This window comes from Durio zibethinus, chromosome 24, assembly GCF_047325235.1.
Source record: "Durio zibethinus cultivar Kanyao isolate XHJ-2024 chromosome 24, ASM4732523v1, whole genome shotgun sequence".
Taxonomy (NCBI): Eukaryota; Viridiplantae; Streptophyta; class Magnoliopsida; order Malvales; family Malvaceae; genus Durio; species Durio zibethinus.
Genome location: NC_143185.1, coordinates 20,724,093 through 20,746,871, shown reverse-complemented (window position 1 = coordinate 20,746,871; position 22,779 = coordinate 20,724,093). Strand labels below are relative to the sequence as shown.

The 22,779-nt window shown below is 31.9% G+C and overlaps 2 protein-coding genes across 2 annotated transcripts; both read right to left on the bottom strand.

The window, feature by feature from the left end:
- Positions 1-377: 377 nt before the first annotated feature.
- LOC111317201 (protein HYPER-SENSITIVITY-RELATED 4-like) lies at positions 378-3,439 on the bottom strand. Its single transcript, XM_022919604.2, has 2 exons — positions 2,278-3,439; positions 378-1,084 (listed from the first exon to the last, which is right to left on the bottom strand). Exons 1-2 carry the CDS (start codon positions 3,298-3,300, stop codon positions 608-610), a joined length of 1,500 nt encoding a protein of 499 aa, XP_022775339.2. The 5' UTR covers positions 3,301-3,439; the 3' UTR covers positions 378-607.
- A 2,828-nt stretch (positions 3,440-6,267) lies between these two features.
- LOC111317197 (toMV susceptible protein tm-1(GCR26)-like) lies at positions 6,268-10,654 on the bottom strand. The gene is made up of 9 exons (XM_022919599.2): positions 10,329-10,654; positions 9,489-10,145; positions 8,968-9,174; positions 8,471-8,686; positions 8,119-8,341; positions 7,520-7,767; positions 7,173-7,351; positions 6,827-7,080; positions 6,268-6,693 (listed from the first exon to the last, which is right to left on the bottom strand). Exons 1-9 carry the CDS (start codon positions 10,446-10,448, stop codon positions 6,542-6,544), a joined length of 2,256 nt encoding a protein of 751 aa, XP_022775334.2. The 5' UTR covers positions 10,449-10,654; the 3' UTR covers positions 6,268-6,541.
- Between the last annotated feature and the right edge of the window lie 12,125 nt (positions 10,655-22,779).

The following is a 22,779-nucleotide window of genomic DNA, read 5'->3' as shown; positions in this document are numbered from 1 at the left end:
CTACCTCTGCCAGGGTTGCCTCTGTGCTCTCTAATAAGCCATCAATTTCTCTGAAGAAGGGTTGTCTTTGCTGCCGATGTCCAGATAATTAGAAGCGAAGAGCCTGAATCTATGGGGGATGCAATACGACATGTGGATGTACAGGTCCATTCAACCAAGGTGCCGCAGAGCAGGGCAAAGCCGATCCTTATAGTTGGTTGTGAACAGGATGATTATCTCATCCCCACAGCTTGACCACAGACTACAGATTCTCTCATCTATGTTTAAAAATAACAAATCAAGTTTACCTAGTGGCTTTTATCTAAAAATGGAGGTCAAAAACCACCATTTTGTTCCTTTCTTATCAAATTTTATTTAGATGGATTGAAAAATCAATATTGAAAGATATAGAAAACACTACGTACGGAATAAAAGCGTCACATAGAAGGTATGAGCTAATTTAACTTGTAAAACTTGTAATATTTGTGATACTTAATGGTAACAAGGGCTTGAGATTGGAATTTTACTTTAACTAGAAATCAGACGGAGTTTAACCATTGAGTGCAAGGAAACAAGCACTATCCATCTCAAATAATAGCATTATATGTCCCTTTATTAGAATAGGCTTCTATTTTGTGGTTTTGTTTTCGTCATCATCATCTTCCTTTTGTACGACCCTTTCAGCTTCTATGCTTTGCGCTTCTTTGTTTGATACTGCTTCTGCTTGACTCTTAATGGCCTTTGCTTCCTGATTTTCTATCTTTTTCACCTTGAGGAATTCAATGAGGTCTTCGAGCACAGTTTCAAGATCTTCATTCCTAAGCAGCTGCTCTGCCACTTCAGCTGGGGTCACTTCTGTTGTTCTAATTGCCTCCTCAATCTCTCCAAACAATGCATGCTCTTTAATTCCGAGGTAATTTGATGCAAGAATTCTGAATCCACAGGAAGTGCAATAGGACATGTGAATGTGCATATCCATGCGCCCTGGACGCAAGAGTGCCGGGTCCAGTTTATCTTTATGGTTGGTAGTGAACACAATAATCCTCTCATCGCCACAGCTTGACCACAACCCATCAATGAAATTGAGCAGTCCTGACAGTGTGACCTGTCTCAGTAGAAAATTTCATAGGTGAAAATATATTTCTCATTATTGGAAATGAACTGCAAGCTGATTTGATGACTTAAACTTTTGCTTGTTTGCACCCTCTCATCACAATCTATATATTTGACAACCACTTTTAATGATGATCCTTGAAACATGCATGTTGAACCCATGGTGACAATATGTTTTATGTGACAAATGTTATGTCGTCTTTACCAAATGACAAACACCAACAATCTAAACAGAGGGGCATGGCATTTCAAGGAATCTAAGTTCCAAAACTAAGCAACGTCAGGAATCAGGATGTGGCTTCTAGGCGACCTATCAGAACTTTCCTAGCAAAGCAGAGAGTAATTGTAAAATTCCTTCCTATTTGTTTCATATTCATAGAAATAGGGGACATAATACACATGGATATAGTAAGTCTTGCTTGGGCTGTTTTAATGATAGTCTTTACATTTTCCCTTTCACTCGAAGTATAGGGTAGAAGTGGACTCAACGGGTACTTCTAATTGGGTTGAGGAATCTAATTGTATTAATTGTTTTTTAGATTGTTTTACAAAGCTTTTTTAAAAACTATTTTATTAGTTTTTATTTTGAAATTTTTGGATTTTAGTGAAGTAATGTATTCTATGAATAATATAGATGAATAATACCCTTTCAATCAAAATCAAACAAACATTTTAATAATTCTCATATTCGTATTTTTAAAGTAAAAGAAATAAGGATGATAGGTAATTTATTAAAAAGAAAAAGAAAGAATCTTTCCTAAATTTTCTATTTTGTTCTTTTTCTTTAATAAATACTTGAAGCACGTGCACATCTGGTGATCCCCTACTTCAACATATTCCTTCATGGAAGTATGAGAGGGTAGCATTTTGGAAGAAATAATATGCATTGTTTCTAAACATGTTGATTCATGAAATTTTTGAATAATTGCAAAACTGTGAAATTCAGCTATAAATTCCATCAATTGAAAACCACTGCCCTGATTAATATTTGAACAGACATTTTTACTTGTCTGAGAGGATTAAAAGTTTGGGGAACTAAATTGAGTTAATGCTAATGGAAGCCTATCCTTCAAATTTCTGTTTGTTCTGGACTAAGTAGAACAAGAACAACCAACCAAAAAATAGACTAGAATTAAAAATCCGAAACACAATTAAAACCATAAAGGGAAAAAACAGACAACTGACCTGTTTTTGAGGAGGATAATCGTTAAAACGTGAAGCACGAGCCACGGTCATCCGATCTTGTAACTCAATGGTGCAATCTATGTCTTCTACCACCAATATGGACCGGTTCCCAGTAGCCACGAGCAGTCTCCTGAGTTCCGAGTTGCATCGTACATCACTCAATTCCAAGTCATAAACATCAAAATTCAAGTAATTAGCCATTGCAGCAATCAGGCTCGATTTGCCTGTCCCTGGTGGACCGTACAACAAGTACCCTCTCTTCCAAGCTTTCCCTACTTTCCTGTAATGATCTTTCCTGCTCAGGAACCTCTGAAGATCTTGCAAGATTGCATTCTTTTGGTCGGTATCCATAGCCAACGTTTCAAAAGTTGCAGGGTGATCAAGATTCACAGCCCTCCAAGAATCCGCCAAGTTGCCATACATGCTCTCGTAGTCAACAGTAAAGAGTTTTATTGTCTTCCGTTCTTGTTTCAAGGACTTTGCTTCCTTAACAATGTGAGGTAAGTAAGAGTTAAGTACCATTTCTTTGTGTTTCTTGGAAAAGCTGAGCTCGAAAGAACGCACTTCTGATTTTAATGTGGAGTTGATATCTCGAGGGTTGTGAAAATGCCTCGCTGATTCTACTTGTTTGCAGACCAAAACCCAATTGAACTTGACACCATTATAGATGTCAACCATTTCTTCATTACGTTCCATGGTGACAACGAACTTGTTTTCTTTCTCAGGCTTGCTCACTTTGAATCTTTGTGAAGAGGGAGATATTTTGCTGCCTAAGTAGATCTCTGCAGCCTCATAGATTTGGTTGTAAACAAGGCCATTGAATTCGTCAATGACCACGGTGAGTGTGGACGAGAATCGGTTGAAGATTTTTCGGATGCCGAAGAAGAAATAGTCTTTGATTTCATATGGCAAGAATTCTTGTGCTATTGATCGAACCAACATCACCGTGGCCGCAAAAGATGCAGCTGCAGATACAATTGTCTTGGCGTTGGCAATTTTGGATTCACCGGAAGAGCTCTCCATGTTTTTCTGGTGTTAGATCAAGGCTTTTGGATTCTGAAAGAAATTAAGCCTTTGGGAGTCTGCTATTTATTGACTGTTAGTTGAGTATATATATTTTACATTTGGGGAATGAATCAATGAAGTGGAAAATGAAGTAAGGGTATTGATAATTTGGTTTTAATCAAATTAATTGATTGAATTGATTTGATTTTGTTATCGTTAAATTAATTTTAATTGATAAATAAAAATAATTTTTAAAAAATTTTAATTTTTAATTATTTCGATTTAAAAATTGAATTAATTAAATTAATTAAAATTTTAAATCTAAATTAAAAAATATATGAAATGAATCATTTAATTTTATAAGTTGTCAAATTTTTTAATATAATATTTTGATTTTTAAATATTTTATTAGATAATTTTATTTAATTTATTTAAAATATGAAAATTTCAAATTTTAAAATATAATTTAATATAAATATATTTATTATTCAGTTAACTAAAAAACTTAATCAAATTAAATTCAATAAATTAATTGTTAAAATTAATTAATTTAATTTAATTAATAAAAATAAAATAACATAATTGAAATTAATTTAATTTTAAATAATTCAATTTAAAATTAAAAGCATTAACCGAAAAGAACACCTTGACTATGAGGAGTGAGGAACACGGAATTAAAATGGTGATGGTGACGGCGACTGGAAGGGCTGTTGAATTAAGGAACCATCATGGGTTCCTTCCTGTATTGGGACAGATGGACGATTCAGGCCTTGAAATTTTACATTGATGTGATCACTTGGAAACGATAGGCCCATGGGTTTAATTTATTGTGATGTTAATTTCAAAAAATAATAATAATAAAAGAGTAAAATAATCTTAAAAATTAGTAATTGATTTTATAACTCTCTCGTAACGAAATTCATTGTTAAAATTATGAGTTGTCTAACTATGTGTATTTTTTTTTTCTAATTAGGTTTGAGGAATCTAAATTTGGATTAAATTAAAAATTTTTGGATTTCAAATAATTTGATTAAAATTTTTGTTTATATAATTTTTAAATTCTAAATTTTAATCATCATAGATTCAAAAAATTAAAAGAAAAAACTACGAAATAAAGGAAAAAAATTTTAATTTCATTGGACTTTCAAGATCTAATTTTTGATAATTCCAAATATTAAAAAAATATAATAATATAAAATCTAAGTGAATTTAGACCAACCCCAAACCTTTTTTTTTGGCATGAAATTCGACACTTAGATTTTTAGATTTTGTTCATTATTATTATTATTATTATTTATTTGAAATTATTCAAGTCTTGATATTTAAATAAAAAAATCATATATTAATTATTGAATCTTATAAGTTTTTATTAATTAAACAAAAAGAAGACTTATCTCAATATTGAAGACCAAATCGAGGGTTGATCTCAAAAGGAAAAAGCGTAGTATTGGACTTCCAAACTAACGTTCAAATTTATGCATTGATGCGTGTATTTGGGATAAGTGATAAATTTTGAAAAAAATAATTTTAATAAATTTATTAAGTTTAATATAAATAAATTTAAATAAATTTATTTGAATCAATGAAAAAATTTTTTAAAAAAATACTGCACGAAACTCAAAACCTCGTTTAACAAAAAAAAAAAAAAATCAGAATTTTGTGTTTAGGTAACCTTTGATTATTTCCAGTGGACTTGCTAGCCAAAGCTTAACGTATAATTTGGTGTTAATTGTCGAGAGATGACCATAACATATTCCAAGAAAAAGACCTTCCATTAAAGCAAGGATTTAATTTTCTTCCCTTAGGTTGACTTCAATCCAATGAATTTCCTGAGTTGAAAGGAAATCCAATTTTGAAGCACCCAGGAAAAGGAATATAACCCGTTAACATGCATGAAAGTGTGTCTTTTTGAAAATCGGGTTTCGATTTTTGAAAAAATCAGGGTCTTAATTTTAAGTAAATTCAACTTGATTTGATTAGACCCGTTATCGTCTCTACTCACTGACGTGTAGTCACAGGTAACGGCGAAGCGCCTCGTTTGGGCTCTGCCCACTGAGATTCTGCCAGGGTTTGATAATTTCTAAGTTTTAACCTGACTAAATTTGGGGTCAAATAGCCTGAGAAAAGCCCATATTCTTAGTCTTGTGCTGCCTTTTCAGGCCTAATTCTAAATGGTCAATTGTTTCAGTCCAAACGAGCCATTGCTTATGGGGCTGAATTGCTTTGCTCCTTTCCCACCACTAGCAGCTTGGCTTATGCAGATATTATTCATCATCTGAGCATGAAAATGATGGAAATTATCAAACAACTGTAATCTGCCGTCCATATTTTTCAACATTAACAAAATATAAACTAAATCTGAGTGAAAGAGAAATATCTACTGATCAACCTGGGCCACTCTGCAGCAAAACACACGGAATTGTAATAAGAATGGGCCTCCTCCACCAACTACTGCATCTGTTACTACAATCATGATAGACCACACCTGACGCCACTCCAAGCTGTCTTTTTAGCCATCATTTGAGGTAAACTATCTTTGCCTTATTGCTCTAAGCATTTTTTATTTTCTTAATCATGAGACCACTATAAGCCACTGACTGCAAAATCCTTACTCCTTTCATTTCCAGAAAGCAAAACATTCCTCACTATGACTCTTTGTATGTACATCTTCATTTTTCCAATTATCAAAGTCCCTTTTTAGCAACAGGTTATGTTTGACAAGCTAAAATAATCTTGGAGAATAAACATGTGTTATTGCTTCAGTTCCATTCTGTTGATATAATGAGAACAGATTAAAAAAACAATATCCCAAAATAGAGGACCTGCAGGAATCTATTACTGCGTTTTCTTTCAGTATCAATGGCTTTAGCAACATATATTCTCTCACATTTGTTGGTTTACCTTTTTGTTGTATGGCAGATGGCTCTGATAATGTTATTGCATGATTAACATGTAATAGACCATAGCCAAGCAAAACAGACACCATTCATGTCAATTAGCATTATTTGATTAAATTTGCATAGGCCTCCCAGCCTCAGCTCTTACCAAGTACATGAAGAATAAAACAAACAATTTGCAACATTATACATGGATGACTCAGCATTTTCTGTCATATCATTTGAAATGTTTTCATTTCATCACAATCATGAGTTGTAAAGAAGAATACGTTAAAAAAACCAAAGTACTGAAATATATATATATATATATATATATATATATAATAAAGGAATCTGGCTCGGTTAAGAACTGACGTTCAAGTTCACTTGAGGGATATTGATTTGTATTGCTGAACGGTACTTGTTATAGCTTGTTCAACTGGTAGCCTCTCCATGCTCGATGCACCATAAAACCCATGAACTCCCTTGGTTCTCTTCAATATGAATTCTGCTTCTGAAGGACCAGATATTGGACCTGCAAAATGCACCAGATTTTATGTTCCTGGTAATAATTTAAGGAACCAACAGCATGTCAAAATAGAAAATTCACTACAACAGATAATCATCAGAGCTTCATTATAAAGGGACAAAAAGGAGCTGACATGTACCTCCATGACAGAGCACAATTACATTAGCATTGATGCTATGAGCAGCATCAGCAATAGCTTGAACACGGAGTACACTTTCCTTCATTGAGATAGCTGTTTTGGCGCCTATAGAACCAGATGTAGTGAGTCCCATATGGGCCACTATTATATCAGCACCAGCTTTTGCCATTTCCACAGCTTCATTAGTGTTGAAAGCATATGGAGTTGTCAAGAAACCCATTTTATGTGCTTTCTCAATCATCTGAACCTCCAAGCTGAATATTAGGAAATATAAAGCAACATATAAAGCAACTAAAGTGTAACTGCATGATGAGCAAAATGAAACGTTTAAGGTATAGATTAATACCCATATCCCATTCCAGTCTCTTCCAGATTCTGTCTAAAGTTACCATCAAATAATCCAACAGTTGGAAAATTTTGTACTCCAGAGAACCCAATTGATTCCAATTGCTTTAGAAAGTAATCCATTCGGCGAAAAGGATCAGTTCCACACACTCCAGCAAGAACTGGTACCGCCTTCACCACCTATGAGTATTTGGAGTTATGTGTCAGAACGAAATTGTAAAAAAGGTGACACTAAATTAGCAGGAAATAAGTTGACAGTCATTTGCCTGCTACAACCGATGAAATAAAATTTGAATTTAACTAGTGTAGATGGCAATTGATGACACAAGCAAGCATGTTAAAACTTACTGGCAGTACTTCATTCGCCATCTCAAGGACTATTGCATTTGCATCAGCAAAGGACAATAGGCCAGCCAAAGAACCCCTTCCTGCCATACGAAAGCGTCCTGAATTGTACAAAACTATCAGATCAACTCCACCAGCCTCCTCAAATTTTGCAGATATTCCAGTCCCTGCACCAGCTCCAACTATGGGCAGTCCTTTAGATATTTGATCTCTGAGTTGCTGCAATATTCCCTGAGTTCTTTGTAAAGTTTCTGTCACAAAATAGTTACAAGTTAGCTTTCTTCCAGATTGAAACAAAGAAACATATATAATCTAGCTACTTGATAAAAAAGCTGATCAAGTTGTTTATAATTAACATATTTGCAAAATTGTAATTTTGAAACTGATAAGGTATTGTCTATTTTGACTCGAAATTCTTACAGTTTAGTGCATCTCACAATTATGAATTTAAGTCTCTACATATATGTCATAGCAGATCCATAGAACATCCCAGTGTGAGATTAAGGTATTACATGTTATTACCATGTTTTTCGCCCTTCTAAACACATTATTTATGATCAAGACTTTCTGCAAGTAACAAGGCTCCCTTAGAATAACCGAACCTGGTCTTGCATCAGGGAAGTTGCTTGGGCTATAGGTAAGGATCCCAGAGCTTGATGAGTTCACATTGTAGTCACGATCCTTTTGAAGGTCCTGGCTGGACTCACAAGAAGCAACCTGAGGAAGACTTGAATCTGGACGATTTTTTGAACAGATCTCCATAAATGAGTCAACCAATGCACTCGCAAACTCAGGGTCATTGATATGGTAAGGACACATCTTTACCTATCAGTAATCATAATTTCCAACTTCATAAGAACAATAGGAATGCAACATGCATGATACGATGAAGCCCAAACAAACAGAGAAAGTATAAAATTTACATACACACCATTTAATAAGCAATAATGATACCTGCCGATCTTCATTTAAATGAATAAGTCTCTTCAGTTCATTTAAAAGGGTACCAGTAGCCTCAGGATCATAGAAGGGCTTCTCTAATGCATCCAATGCTGAAACACCCCTTTGTGGAAGGCAAACACAGATCTTTGATGAAGACTTGTTCAGTTTATCAGCTATAAAGCCAGCAAATTTTTTGTTCTCGTCTACTGTGGTTCGCATGAGCGATACCTTCAATCACCCATGTTGACACATAGAAGACATATTAGACAACGGAAAACATGGTATAATCCAGAACAATCGACCTATCTCTCCATTCTTTCAGCAGTGAGACAGAGAAAAAGTTGATCTGATACGATGTTTTGGTAAAATGTACAAACGAAACTCATTTAACCATCTAATTCCAAAAGTAAAAGTATGATGGAATGATATAATCTTTTCTCTACCATATGGACAATCTTACAGCACCAAAAGGAAAGGAAAAGAAACCCCGAGGTATATGGACTTATCACCTGGGCATTGTGCACATGAATCTTTCTTTGCTGAAAATTAGAAGGTATGGTCTCTTTAGGTCCAAAGTTGACCATATCTAAGGCCCCGACACTGAGGACCAAAGGGATCTTCTTTTCTATAATAACATCAAAACGAGAACTGTCACAAGGCATCACACCTCCAACTACATAATCTGCAACCTCAGTAGTTGTAATGTCCAAAACTCCCTGTGTAACACAAAAAGGAAAAAGCTGAAACTGAAGAATTGAATAATAAATGAAAAGAAAACCATTATAGAGCAAAACACAAAGTTAAAAACCTTCAATGGTAATGAAATTCAATATGTTGCTGCAACACAGCTTGAATAAGCAAAAGGATCCAGCTTCAATGCTAACATGGGGTGTCAAACTATGACAACTTCCAAAAGTCACAGCATTTAATGGTTGAGGTTTTGCGCATTTCTCATTAAATTCAAACATAAATACTATTACCACAGTCAAGGCTCCCTTTTTGGAAGCAAATACATGATGGAGATAGATACCTGTATATAGCCTTCCCTAACCAGTGATTCCATAGCCCTGCCCCCTACCCCAGTGGCATGGAAAATGAGGGTTTCGTAACCTTCCTTCTGCAATCTTTCTTTCACAACATTAACACATGGAGTTGTGACCCCAAACATTGTTATACCCACCGTGCATTTTTTACCTTGGCTACAAGAGTCTCGGTACCTCTCAAGCCTTCCAATCACCATTCCAGCCAAAGCAGTTCCAGCATTTGATAACACAACTCTACTAACACTATTAATCCCACATATATCCACAACTGATGGAAACAATATCAAATCCGATGTTCCAACATAAGGTTCAGTTTGACCGCTAGCTACAGTAGATACAAGTAGCTTTGGCACACCAACAGGAAGAGATCTGAAAGCAGATGATAGCAAAGATGTGCCTCCACTGCCTCCAAGGCCAATAGCTCCAGCAAGAACACCATCAGCCTGAGCTTTCTTAATAAAATGTTCAAGTGCTTTACTCATAATATCAACAGCTTTACCTCTATCATCTGGAAGAGCAACTTGGTTTTCTCCAACGGATTCAGAATAACATAAAAGAAGTTCCTTTCTTTTCACAAACTTGGAATCACCCAAACTCTCTGTTTCCTTTTGACCAGCAGAAACATCAACTATCACAACTTCTACCTATCATTTCCATTAGTAAAAAAAGAAACCCGAATTCATTTTTTTGTTATCAAAACAGAAAATTTAAAAACATTGTTAAACTAGGATTAAAACTAAATAACACACCAACTTTCATATCATTGTAAAATCAAATAAAAACCATCAATTCTGAAACCAATGGAAATTGGAGAAAGTAGAATGAACCTTGGAGGAAGAGCTTTTAGAGAAGGTGGTAAGAGAGGATCGAACTGACTCGGACAGGAATCGGAGCTCGTCATGCTTAGTATCAGCCGTTCCAACACAGAAGACTTTCGCACAGCCCATCTTCGTTGGAGCCCAGACTCAGTTAGCCCGTACCTAAGTTGGGAATGAGACAATGAGAAGAGCTTTGTCTAAGAATTTTTCGGATAAAGCAATCTCTTTGAGCTTGTGCTGTTGCAAGATCATTTTCAAAGTTTTGAGAGTTTGGTGGGGATACAGGAGATCGAAACTGAAGGCTGTTCTACTGCCTTTTTTTTTTTTTTCAGGGTTAACTCAATGTGATCGTATAAAGTTTTAATTTTTTTAAAAATATGGTAATAACAATTTATTGGATATATTATTTTAGATTTTTTAATTTAATACAAATATATTTATAAATATATATATATATATATCAATTTATACATTATAATATTATTATTAATTTATAAAATATATATGTAATATATTCAAAAATCAAATAAATAAATTTAAAAGCATAAAAAATAATATCATAAATTTTTTATGATATTTTTAAACATTTAATTGACCATATGTATATAAATAAGCATTTTTCATATAAATATTAAATTAAAAACAAAATGATGAAAAAAAAATCAAAACTTTATGGTTGTTAAATTTTATAAAAGGAGTATATTTTTGAAAAAAAATTGAAATATTATAAACTTTTGGTTTGAAAAAATAAAAGTATAAAAAATAAAAAATAAAAAACTTAACTTTTAAGAGCTATTTTATCAATTAATTTTATTTTTATCAAAATAAAAATAATTAAATAACAAAAAATAAGTTAAAAATTATAAAATATATTTCACATTCACGTATCGATTAAAATATATTATTTCACAAAAATTCATCAAAACAAACTAAAACTAACAAAAATAACGATACTAAATCCAATATAAAAAATCATCTTGAGGTGTATCATATTTTAGGATAATTGAAGCATATTGATTGATACGACGGTACTGAAACAAAATTAACAACTATAGATTAACTACTCATTTGTCTCTATACTATATATTTTTTATTAGTTTAATACTTCAAGAAATAAAATTTTCAATTTGATACTTGACTTTCATTCTATCATTTATTTTGTTATATAAGACTAACTATGTTAGTCAAGTTGACATCAATATCCAATAAAATATTGATACATGTCAAAATTTTAATCAGTGTCACATTATCAATTACCTATAATATTAAAAGGAAATTTCTAAAAATTTTTAAAATTTTAAAAGGTTTGAAATATTTTAAAATTTTATAAAAATTAAAATATATGAAATATTTTTAAAATTTATAAAAACTTTTAAAAAATAAAAAATATATAAAATCAAATAAAAATTTTAAAAAATTCAAAAAATTTTAATAAAAATAAAATTTTCTTGAAATTTGAAAAATAAAAAAGGTAAAATTTTTGAAATATTTTGAACTATTTTAGGTTTTTTAAAATTTTTTTATTAATGTTGAAGTGACAATTAATGATGTGGCATTTACTTAATCTTTTTTACATATATCAATATTTTATTATATGTTCATATTACGTCAATAAGTTTGATTAGTTTAAAATATCAAAGTGAATAACAGAATAAAAGTTAAAGAGTACTAAAATGAAAATTTACTTTTAAGGTTCTAAATTGAACGAAAATATATAATATACAAGTTAAATGTGTATTTATCTTTTTTTATAAGATTTCAAATAGAAGTGGTATACCAATTTCTATACATAGGTGGTAGCTACTGATAGTACTTTTTTATCCATAAAGAGGTTTTTGATTCGTAAAATCTTAAATTTTAAAATAAAATGTGATTTTCGAAAAAGTGCGATACACAAGCTTTCTTCCATTTTTAAGGTATTTTTGTATTGAAATCAACTTGTTTTATTAAGGAGAATTCATGTATAGTAATTATTGTATAATTATCATAATCTCATTGACATATATGATGGTAACTTTTTATTTTATTTTATTAATAATATATATCTAAATGATAAATGATGCCTTTAGCAGCAAAAAATAAATAAATATTTTAATTGATTGTTGTTTTTATTTATAAAACATAATCAATTAAGGCATTTGGTACTTTAAACACCTTAATTGATTTGTTACAAATTTTACAAAAGATCAATTAAGGCATTTGATTGCACAAATGCTTTAATTGATCTTTTTTTAAATTTATAAAGATGATTAATTAAGGAATTTGTGTACAAAAATACCTTAATTGATCATTAATTAAAAAATCTAAATTTAATCAATTAAAGTATTTTTATACATAAACGTCTTAATTGATCAATTATTTAAGACGTTTTTGTACACAAATATCTTAATTAATCATTTTACTTTTTTATAACTGATTAATTAAGGCATTTCTATTTATAAACGTCTTAATTGATTATCAATTAAGACATTTCTTCATTGAAACGCTTTAGTTGCAATATAAAAAAAAAAATGCCACTAATAAAAACCTACAACTAAATTATAATCACTTTCAAACATACTTTTCAAAATGATAACAGCTATATTATAATATTTTATTCAGATCAAATTTTAAAATAATGTAACTTTTTTATTTGGAATCTTAGAATATTACAGAAAGAGATAAATTTTTTATTTCGAAACTTTAAATGCTGTTAGAAATATGATATTTTTCTCTGTAATTGGATTATCTTGAATCAAATATAAAAATTAAATACTCATTATCGGAGAAAAATTTATAAATTCTTCCAAATCAAACACACTCTAAATAATAAGTTACAATGTTACATATTGCATTTATTTCATAAAATTGCAATATGTTCCTTTAAAAAATAAAACTTCATGCTCTTTTTTGTCAAACAAACAACAAAAATGAAGTTTTAAATTCTATTCATCAAAATATCTTTTAATATAAAAATTATTAAGCAATATTATCACTTATTTAATAAAAAGTATATATCTCCTTCAATTTTTCTTTTTAAGTAGAAATAATAATTATTATTATTAAGCAATGTTATCACTTATTTAATAAAAAAGTATAGATCTTCTTCAATTTTTCTTTTTTAGTAGCAATAATAATTATTATTGATACATTGCATAAAACCACTAATAAAATAAAAATATATGACAGCAAAGCTACATGATTTTTCTTCATATGAAATATAAGTAAAAGTCTGACTAACTGCATAACAAAGAAAACCCAGGCCTTCAAAGTTTTTCTTAAAGAAACTTGAAAAAATAACTACTATAAAAAATAAAAAAAAATAAAAAAAACTTAAATTGGTCAAACATAAGTAATTAGTACATAATAGGGCATGTCATGTTGGGCTCCCCATGTCGGTCCATATAGATAGCAGACATTTGCTGACAAACAGAGCAGGTTTCATGGTTGTGGATTTGGGTCTTTGGGTCGGGTTTCTTATAATCTTTCTTGGGTTCAGGCTTCTTCTCTTCAGGCTTCTTTGGAGTTCCTAGTTTGGAGGGGCGGGAGGAGGCCCAATACTATCCAGTTCATATGGGTTAGTTTCGCACTGTTACTGATACAGTTCCCTCAGCAGCATCAAACTGAATCTTATCTACACTTGCAATTGATTGAGGTTTCATTTGGTTGGGAAGCCTCAGTATGTCATAGTTGCATTTTATGATTAGATCTTTAAGAATTTAGTTGTTGGTGTCGAGTTTTGAGTTGAGGCATAAAACTCTGAAATCATGAGAAAAAAACGATTAAGAGCAAAGTCAGAGATATTATTGTTGGAACCTTTTCTTTTTCTTTTTTATTGAGAAATTAAGAATCATAATAAACATCATTGATTAATTTGTTCTGAAAGGGAAGGAAGCCAAGAGGAGCCTTCTTCTTGCATTTATGGCATGAGATATCAATCTTCAAGACAGTCTCCTTCACCGTGGAAACAAGCTACTCTATATCTAAAAATCTAAATGAGCACACTTTTTGGTTAGTACTGTAGCATGAAGTGTTATCTTATTTAAGAGCGACAGCATATCAGATTCTTGGATTGTTCACTCTCCCTAGGAAGGCTTATCGTATTGCCTGTTTGTCTGGAACTCATCTAATTTTATTATAACCATTATAGACATCAAATTTGTTTGATCAAATTTACTTTTTTTTATTAAATAATATATATTAATAGGATACTAATATTATTATTAAATACAATAATAAAAAAATAAAAAGAAAGAAAAAAAACAAACAAAAAATACAAAACAAAAAAAAAAGCTAAAAAACAAAGGGAAAAAATAAATGGTTGATAACAGTGGGTGCCGTGCATGGTGCCATTGCCACCCCCTGTTCATTCCTGTTCACACTCACGTTTTATGCTCACTGCAATCATGTCCTACCACTGGACAAAACATAAGAAGAAAAGGAGAGCATGTGTTGGGGTGCCATACATGGCATCCCCCTCTGTCAAGCCTGTGCCGTTCACTCAGGTACAGGACCGGAGCTCTATAAATAAAGCTCCTAGTCGAACCAACAAAAAAAAAAGAGGGGATACCTTGTAAAAAAAAAAAGGAAAACTTTCTGCCAAAAACAATAACAAAAGAATACAAAAAAGTAACTCAGTCCCCTGGAATATGGAACCCAGCACCAAGATCACCTGTAAAAAGAAAGCAAAGTTAATAAAAAAGAAAGAGGGTCAGAATACAAAAAAAAAGAAGTTTGGCTAAAGTTTGAAGGTAGATCTAGGGAATTGGAAACCTTTTTTTTGGTGAAAAGAATGCCAGATCTGTGTTCAGGAAATCGAAGGGAGTATTTCAGGCTTTTTTGAGATTTTTCGACAGCCATGTACTGCAACCGACGATCAACACCTAACGGCGACCGACGGTAGCCGACCAACAAGGTTGAGAGAGAAGCTCTAAGAGTGTAGAGAGAGAGGGGAAGAAGAGAAAATGGGAAAAAAAATTTTTGGGCTTTTATAGAAAGCTGAAAGTCAAAACGACGCCGTTTCATTAAACGGTCGAAACGACGTCATTTTAAGCCTAGGATTCGTGAATCAACTTGCTGACCTGACCTGGGGTCCGCGCAACCGACCTGGTAACCTGACTCATCCTTTGACCCTGATCGGTCCAAATAAACCGGGTTGAACCAAACCAGATAGCGTCGAACCGTCGAGTCACCCAAATCGAATTCAAGCTGTCGGACCATACCTAACCCAACGTTGATCAGTCCGGTTCAAGTAAAATTTTTTTTTATTTTTTATATTATTTTTATAATATTTGTGCATATTAAAATAATTATATTTGTTAGATTAAATGCTAAAATATGTAGTTAAAAATTTATAATTTTGTTAAATTTTAAAAACAAACTGCAAAAAATAAAAAATAAAATAAAAAATAAACTTAATAATAATACAAAATTAATAAAAATTATAAGGAAAGAAAATTTTTACCCGATTATGAGATTCAAAGGTACTCTAAGTAGTGATACCTACGAAATTTTTAGGTGAGAAGATTTTTTTTAAATACTACCAGTGTATTGGAGTATTATAAAAAATTTTCAATACAATTAAAATTTTCTTTTCTTTAATAATAAAAAAATAAATTAATCAATAAATTAAGAATAAGTAATAAAAATGAGAAAAAAAGGAAAATTTATTCAATGATGAGATTCTAAAAGTATTTCGAGAAAAGATGCTTTAAGAATTTCATAGGTGAGAAGATATTTTTTAAATATTACCAGTATTTTAGAATATTTATAAAAAATCTTTAATATAATAAAAATTCCTCTTTTTTTTATTTTTTTAAACAAAAAAATTAATAAAAATTTATAATATTTCTAAAGAGTAAAAATAAAATGTGTGCATCAATATGTTAGCATTTGCATTGCATGCATAACATAATTTTTATGAAAAGTAAATTCGAACTTCCGAAGATGAGATTCTAAGGTATTCTAAAAAGTGATGCGTAAGAAATCTCTAAGTGAGAAAAAAGTTCTTTTAATGTTACCAACGTACTGGAACATTTTAAGAATTATTTCAATAAAAGGGTTCTAATTTATTTTTCTCGAATTAAACTTGAATAATAAATATTAAATAAAATTAAAGGAAAAACCAAAAATGCAATGAATAAAAAATATAAATCAAAGAATTATTTTCAAACATCGAAAATAAGACTATTTTTCTTAAAATCAATAGATAACACATAATTAAGTAGTACCGTTTTTAAACGGACACTATAGGGGTGCTAATCCTTTCCCATGCGTAACCTACTCTCGAATCCAGACTGTTTCGTATACAATAAAATTATTTTTTTAATAAATTTTAATTAATTTTAAAATCTTATTAAAAGGATAAACTTTAATAGGTGACCAATCGCACATAGCCAAAAAAGATTTTTTTAATAAATTTTAATTAATTTTAAAATCTTATTAAAATGATAAATTTTAATAAGTGGCCAATCGCACATAACTTCATTTTTCGTTCTTTTATTTTCGTTTTCAAATTCGTCGGGCGACTCCAAAATCGTTACGACAACTTGGTAACTCCACTGGGGATGCCATTTATTTTCGAGAGTCAGACCAAAATTAACTACGTGTTATCCTCAAATTTTAATTTAAACAGTCTTAATCGATTTTTTAGATTTTTATTTTCATTTTTAACAAAAAAAGTAAAAAAAAAAATCGAAAACAAAAAGAAAAAAATTTACACACATTTCTTTTACTATGCCTCTTATGCTTTATTTTTTCGTATATAATACTATTGATAGATTAGGAAACATTTGCACACACAATAACATGATGCATTTTATGTATTAGCTCTATACCTGGGCTCTGTCCCTTACAGGAAGAAGTAGAGTGCCTATGCCTTCATGAGGTGATAACCTCCACAATGACAAGCAAAATACTTCCACTCAAATAGAGTCATTTTCGTTCATAGCCTGTAATGGGTGAAGGATCAGAGTGCCTTACTAGTCTAATATAGACGACAGTGAGGGACAATTTGAGAACCTTTAGTCACATGTTAATCCAAACTCAACATGTAATAAGCCTAAAAAATCAGCCTTAGGTAGAGTCTCGTCCACCTTCTTGTAGGAAATACCTATTTCTAATACAAAACAAAATAAAACAAAAAATCTCAAAACATAAAAAAAAATATTTTTCTTAAATCACATCCTCACACTAATTCAATTTTGTTTGTTTTCTTTTTTTTTTTTACAAAATCTTGTCATACAGCTCTGTATCGAGATATTTGCTTTAGGATAGCTTTCTCCTAAGAAGTCTTCATGGATCCTATAAAACTACAGATTTGCTCATCATCAGTCAATGTCTTATGTAAACCGTATAATAAAGTACATGTTTGGTCAAAAGAGGCCCAACAAAAAAGTGAAGATTATCTTCCTACTAGTTATGTGTCAGAGTTACCCGAAAAGGTACATTTAGATCTCACACAAAATGATTTAGAAAACTTAACCGCTATCTGGGATCAGTTAAATCAAGAAAAAAAAGTTTTTACAAGAAGTACGAACATATTGCATCCTTTATTTCGATAGTGATGGATGAACAATTGATTAGAGCAGTTATACAGTTTTGAGATCTGTCCTATAGATGTTTTACTTTTAATCAGGAAGATTTGATGTCAACTATTGAAAAATATTCAATTTTGGTTGCGATAGAACTACAGTGTCCAGATAAAGTATTTACCTGAAAGCTAAAATCAGGTTATCGTAAAAAGTTGGCTAAGCTTATGGGGGTTAAAGTTAAAACCATTGATTCTTTCGCGAAGCCTAAAGGTGAACATCTCGACATTCGTTGGAATTTTCTCTGAAACTTTATTTAGGAGCATTTAAATGATGACCAAGGTATGGCTGTGTTTGCTCTAGCATTGTATGACATGATAATTTTTTTGAAGACTTTGGATTACATTGAGATAACTATGATAGATTTTTTCGAGCAAATGAAAACCCAAGCAATTAATCTCGCACCAGTAGTCTTAGCAAAAATCATTCGATCATTGAATTTCTATCGACGAAATGGAAATTAAAGGTTCATAGGATGTGCATCACTATTATATGTGTAGATCAGATGTCATTTCAAGTGTGGAAAGAGTGCTTTTTCAAAGTCGTATCTTCAAAATAAAGCACCAATTGAAGAGTTCTGCTGAAGTCAATGGCCGACATTGAAGAACAAGAGAAAGTGGCTTTTATTCTTACGAAAGCTTACTAGGGATGAAATTGAATGGATGACGCCTTGGATGCCTCGGGTGCCCTTATTGTATCGTGAAGGAAACGAGCCATGGATGCCGTTATTAGGGCTATGGGGTGTTGTAAGTTATGCTTCATTAATGGTGCTCAAGCAATTTAGTGTGAAGTAGTTCGTTCTCGTCACTCATGGCCTGGCTCAAGTAGAATTCACTTATGGGGAACTAAATCCACTAAGAACCTCGAAGCAGCTGATTCAAGCATGGAAAAAAACACAAAAAATGAGATCAGGGCCTCTGATCGACAAAATCACCCTTGATTATCAAATTTGGAAAGCAAAGTGACCTAGAGATATAATACTCCCTCTTGATGATAGCTCATATCGATCAACTAATCTTTAAAAAAAGTACAATTATTAGAAATTGAGCTTGTGAAGAAAAATTAGAAGCTGAAAAAGAAAAAATAAGAAGAGAAAATTTGAGACTTTGTGAAAAGGTGAGATAGTTGAAATATGAAGCAAAAATATAATGGAGTAGATTGGAAAAGATCATAAAAGAACCAGATATGGCCAACAATGATTTGAAAGATTTGCACTAAAAAAATAAGAGATTGCGAGTTCAATTCAAAACTGAAAAATTCACCAAGTCCTACCTTAATCGACAACGCGAAGTGGATGAGCTTCGAGAAGAAATGAACCAATAGAAGGGCAAAGCTCAAGAAAAGCAAGAGGAGGCCATCGAAATCTCTCAAGAATATCAAAATTGGAAAAGATTATATAATACGGCTTCAGTAAGATTGATGGAATATCAGAAAGAAAAAGAATGGTTAAAGGCTATAATCATGAAAGAGAGAAGAAAGCATCTAAAAGTACTGAATGAGATAGAATCATTTTATCGGATGATCCAAGGGTTAGAGTTACAACTACAAGACCATAAGAACCATATTTCAGTAATAATAGATGAGTGGTAGAGAAGAAAAAAAGATTGGATATTCACATGTGACTCAGAAAGAGATGTTCGTATGATATGAAAAGTAAAAAGTTTAGGGAGGTAACAATGCATAGAGTACATAACCAGTCAAGTTTGTAAGGCAGTAAAAAAGGCATGAGAGATGGTTGAAAAGGTAGAAGCGTTAAGACAAGAAGTCAATCCTGTAGGAGAATATGGATAGCGCCTAGTAAACTTTTTAGATGAGGTGAAAAATCATTATGAGCAAGTTAAACCCTTTTATGGATATAACTTTAGGATGACAAATCCCATGTAATCAAAGTTGTATGAAATCAATGAAAATTTTTAGTGTTAAAATTTGTTTAAGAGCAAATATTTTCCACTTGTATTCATGCATCATTTGCACCATTTTTATTTTTTTTCAAAAAAAATAAAATAAAATTTTTTGACATATGGCATTCTAATTTTTAAAAATTCTAATTTTAAAATTTTCACACATGTCCTTAGGATTTACATGATGTTTTGAGTAAGGGCTTCAATAAAAGTTTTAAAGGTTAGAGTTTCAAGATTTTGAAGATTCAAATTTTAAGGGTTTGGATTTAAGTTTTGAAGGTTTTAGGGTTTGGTTTTAAGGTATGGAAGGTTTAGGATTTTGATTTTAGAGTTTGAAGATTTTAGGGTTTCGATTTTAAAATTTGGGGTTTTAATTTAAGGGTTTGGATTTAAGGGTTTGGATTTTAGGGGTTTCAGATTTTAGGAGATTTTGGATTTTAGGGATTTTAGAAACTTAGGATTTTAAAAATTAAAAATTAGTGTTTAAGGTTTCGTTTTTAAGAAAATACGAACATCTCTAAATTTCAACATCTAGGTGAATTTTCGAAGCAATTTCGATTTTAATGATTTTTGAAAATTAATTAAAAATTTCTTATATACTTATTTTTTATGAAAATTTATTAATAATAATTTTTCAACATCTAGATAAAATTATTTTTAGAAAAATATTTTTATTCCCTTCAACATCTAGGCAAAAAAAATAATAAAAAAACAATATATTATTATTATTTAAGCATTTTTAATATATATATTTTAATTATTATCTTACTTTGTTTTCATTTTATTATTAAAAAATAATTAAAAAAATTATTCTAACAAATTCAAGAATTTATCATGAATCAATATTAAAAAAAATACTTAAAATAACAAAAATAATAATAAAAAAAATTTTTTTTTACCTAAACCGGACCGGTTAACACTGGTCTAGATCGGTCTTACCAATTTGACGGTTCAATCAGCGGTTTGGGGGATCTAGCAGTTCAAACTGGTTCAAGGCTTGCTAAAACGGGTCGTGGGTCAGGTTACGCAGATCTCGTGTCGGATCCGGGTTCACGCGCAGATCCTCCTTGACTAAAACGACGTCGTTTTGGGTTTTTTTCCTCTATATAAAACCAAATTTTTTTTTTACTCCATTCTCACCCTTCAGCTAGAAAAAAATTTTCAGAGCTCTTGGAAAGATCCCAGGGCTTTGCCGGAGTCCGACGTCAGACCGTCGCTCCGACCGTCACCTAAGTCACTACCCCCTGTTCATCCCTGTTCACACCCATGCCTTATGCTCACTGCAATCATGCCCTACCACTAGACAAGATATAAGAAGAAAAAAAAGGGCAGATAAGCTGTGCTGGGGTGCCATACACAACATCCCCCTCTATCAAGCCTTGTACAGTTCACTCAGGCACAGGGCATGGTCGGAGCTTTGTAAATAGAGCTCCTAGTCGAACCAACAAAAAAAATAAGGGATACCTTGCAAAAAAATAAGGAAAAGCTTTTTGCTAAAACCAACAACAAAAAAATATAAAAAAGTAACTCAGTCCCTGTAAACACCGATTTTGTTCGGGTCTACTATTTTCATTTTAAGTATATTAATACTAATAATAATAATAACCATAATAATAAAATATATATTAATTAAAAATTAAAAAAAGGAAATAAGAGAGAAGTCAAGGGGTTGGAACGACGCCGAACCAACCGTCGACCAACTACCCGACCAGCCTCCCGATTAGCCTCTCGACCAGCCACCAACTAACTACCCTACAGCCACTTAGATCCCCCTAATTGAAGCCTTTAAAAATCTCCAGCCATTTTCCCTTCAAGCTCTGAAAAAGGAAGCTGGCTCGAATCCCTTTCAACCTCTTTCGCAGACCCCCTTTTTGGAGGCTGGCTGGAATCCCCTTCAACAGATCTCGAAATCCCCTTCAATAGCTCTCGAAATCCCCTTCAATCTCCCTCTGAAATCCCCATTCAACCTGTCTCTGGAAATTCCCTTCAACAGATCTCTGAAACCTCCCTTTTCGAAAGCTTTTTCGGACACACAGCCCTTCTCCTTTGAACAAGCTTTTGAATACCCAAAATCGAAACCTCCTACCCATCAAAAAACCAAACAGAAACCACAACAATTGAAAAAAAAAAAGAAAAACAGAAACAAAAAAAGGTACAAACACAGTCCTCCCCACAGGGAGGAACCCAGCGCCGAAGCTACCTGCAAAAGCAAAAAAAAAAAAAGATCAGTCTTGCTTCAACAAAACAAACAAAAAAATTGAAAACAGAAACTTTGAGCCCCGATCTACATCGATCGGGATTGTTTTCGACAAAAAAGAGGTCAGATCTTGGAAGAACGCATTGAAGAGCACTTCTGAAAGTATTTTGGCATTTTTTCGATCACCGACGACACCGCTGACGGTGACCCAGAGCTCTCTTCCCTAGAGCTCTCTCTCCCTCTCTTTTTTTTCTTCTGAAACAGAAATCGAATGAACAAAAAAAAATCTTTAACTATATATAGTAAAGCAAAAATTCAAAATGACATCGTTAAGGGAAAGACCCAAAACGACATCGTTCTAACCAAAGAGGATCCGCGAGTGGACCTGGATCCGACCCGAGATCCACGTAAATCGACTCGCCAACCCGTTTCAACCAATCAGTGAACCGGTCTGAGTCAGTCCGAACCATTGTACCGTTCGAACCATCGATCGAACCGCAGAATCGATCAGATCGATCCAAACCAGCGTTGATCGGATCGTTGACCGGTCCGGTTCAAGTAAAAAAATTTTTTTTTTTTGAAATTTCTAATTTTTTTTATATATTATTATTTTTGTTATTTTAAATATATTTTTTATATTTATGCATAACAATTTATAAATTTGTTAGAATAAATGTTTAATTGTTTTAATAGTAATAAAATTGAAAACGAATAATAATTAAAAATATATTAAAATGCTCAAAAAAATAATTTTTATTATTTTTCCTGCCTAGATGTTGGAGGGAATAAAAATA

Bases quoted from the DNA above. Each gene is read 5' to 3' on its own strand.
- LOC111317201 (XM_022919604.2), bottom strand. From the start codon at position 3,300: ATGGAGAGCTCTTCCGGTGAATCCAAAATTGCCAACGCCAAGACAATT. The intron at 1,085-2,277 runs GTCAGTTGTCTG...CTACTGAGACAG, and splicing joins ATTATCCTCCTCAAAAACAG to GTCACACTGTCAGGACTGCT.
- LOC111317197 (XM_022919599.2), bottom strand. From the start codon at position 10,448: ATGGGCTGTGCGAAAGTCTTCTGTGTTGGAACGGCTGATACTAAGCAT. The intron at 9,175-9,488 runs GTATCTATCTCC...TGTGTTACACAG, and splicing joins TTAGGGAAGGCTATATACAG to GGAGTTTTGGACATTACAAC. The intron at 8,342-8,470 runs GTATCATTATTG...GATTACTGATAG, and splicing joins ATTTAAATGAAGATCGGCAG to GTAAAGATGTGTCCTTACCA.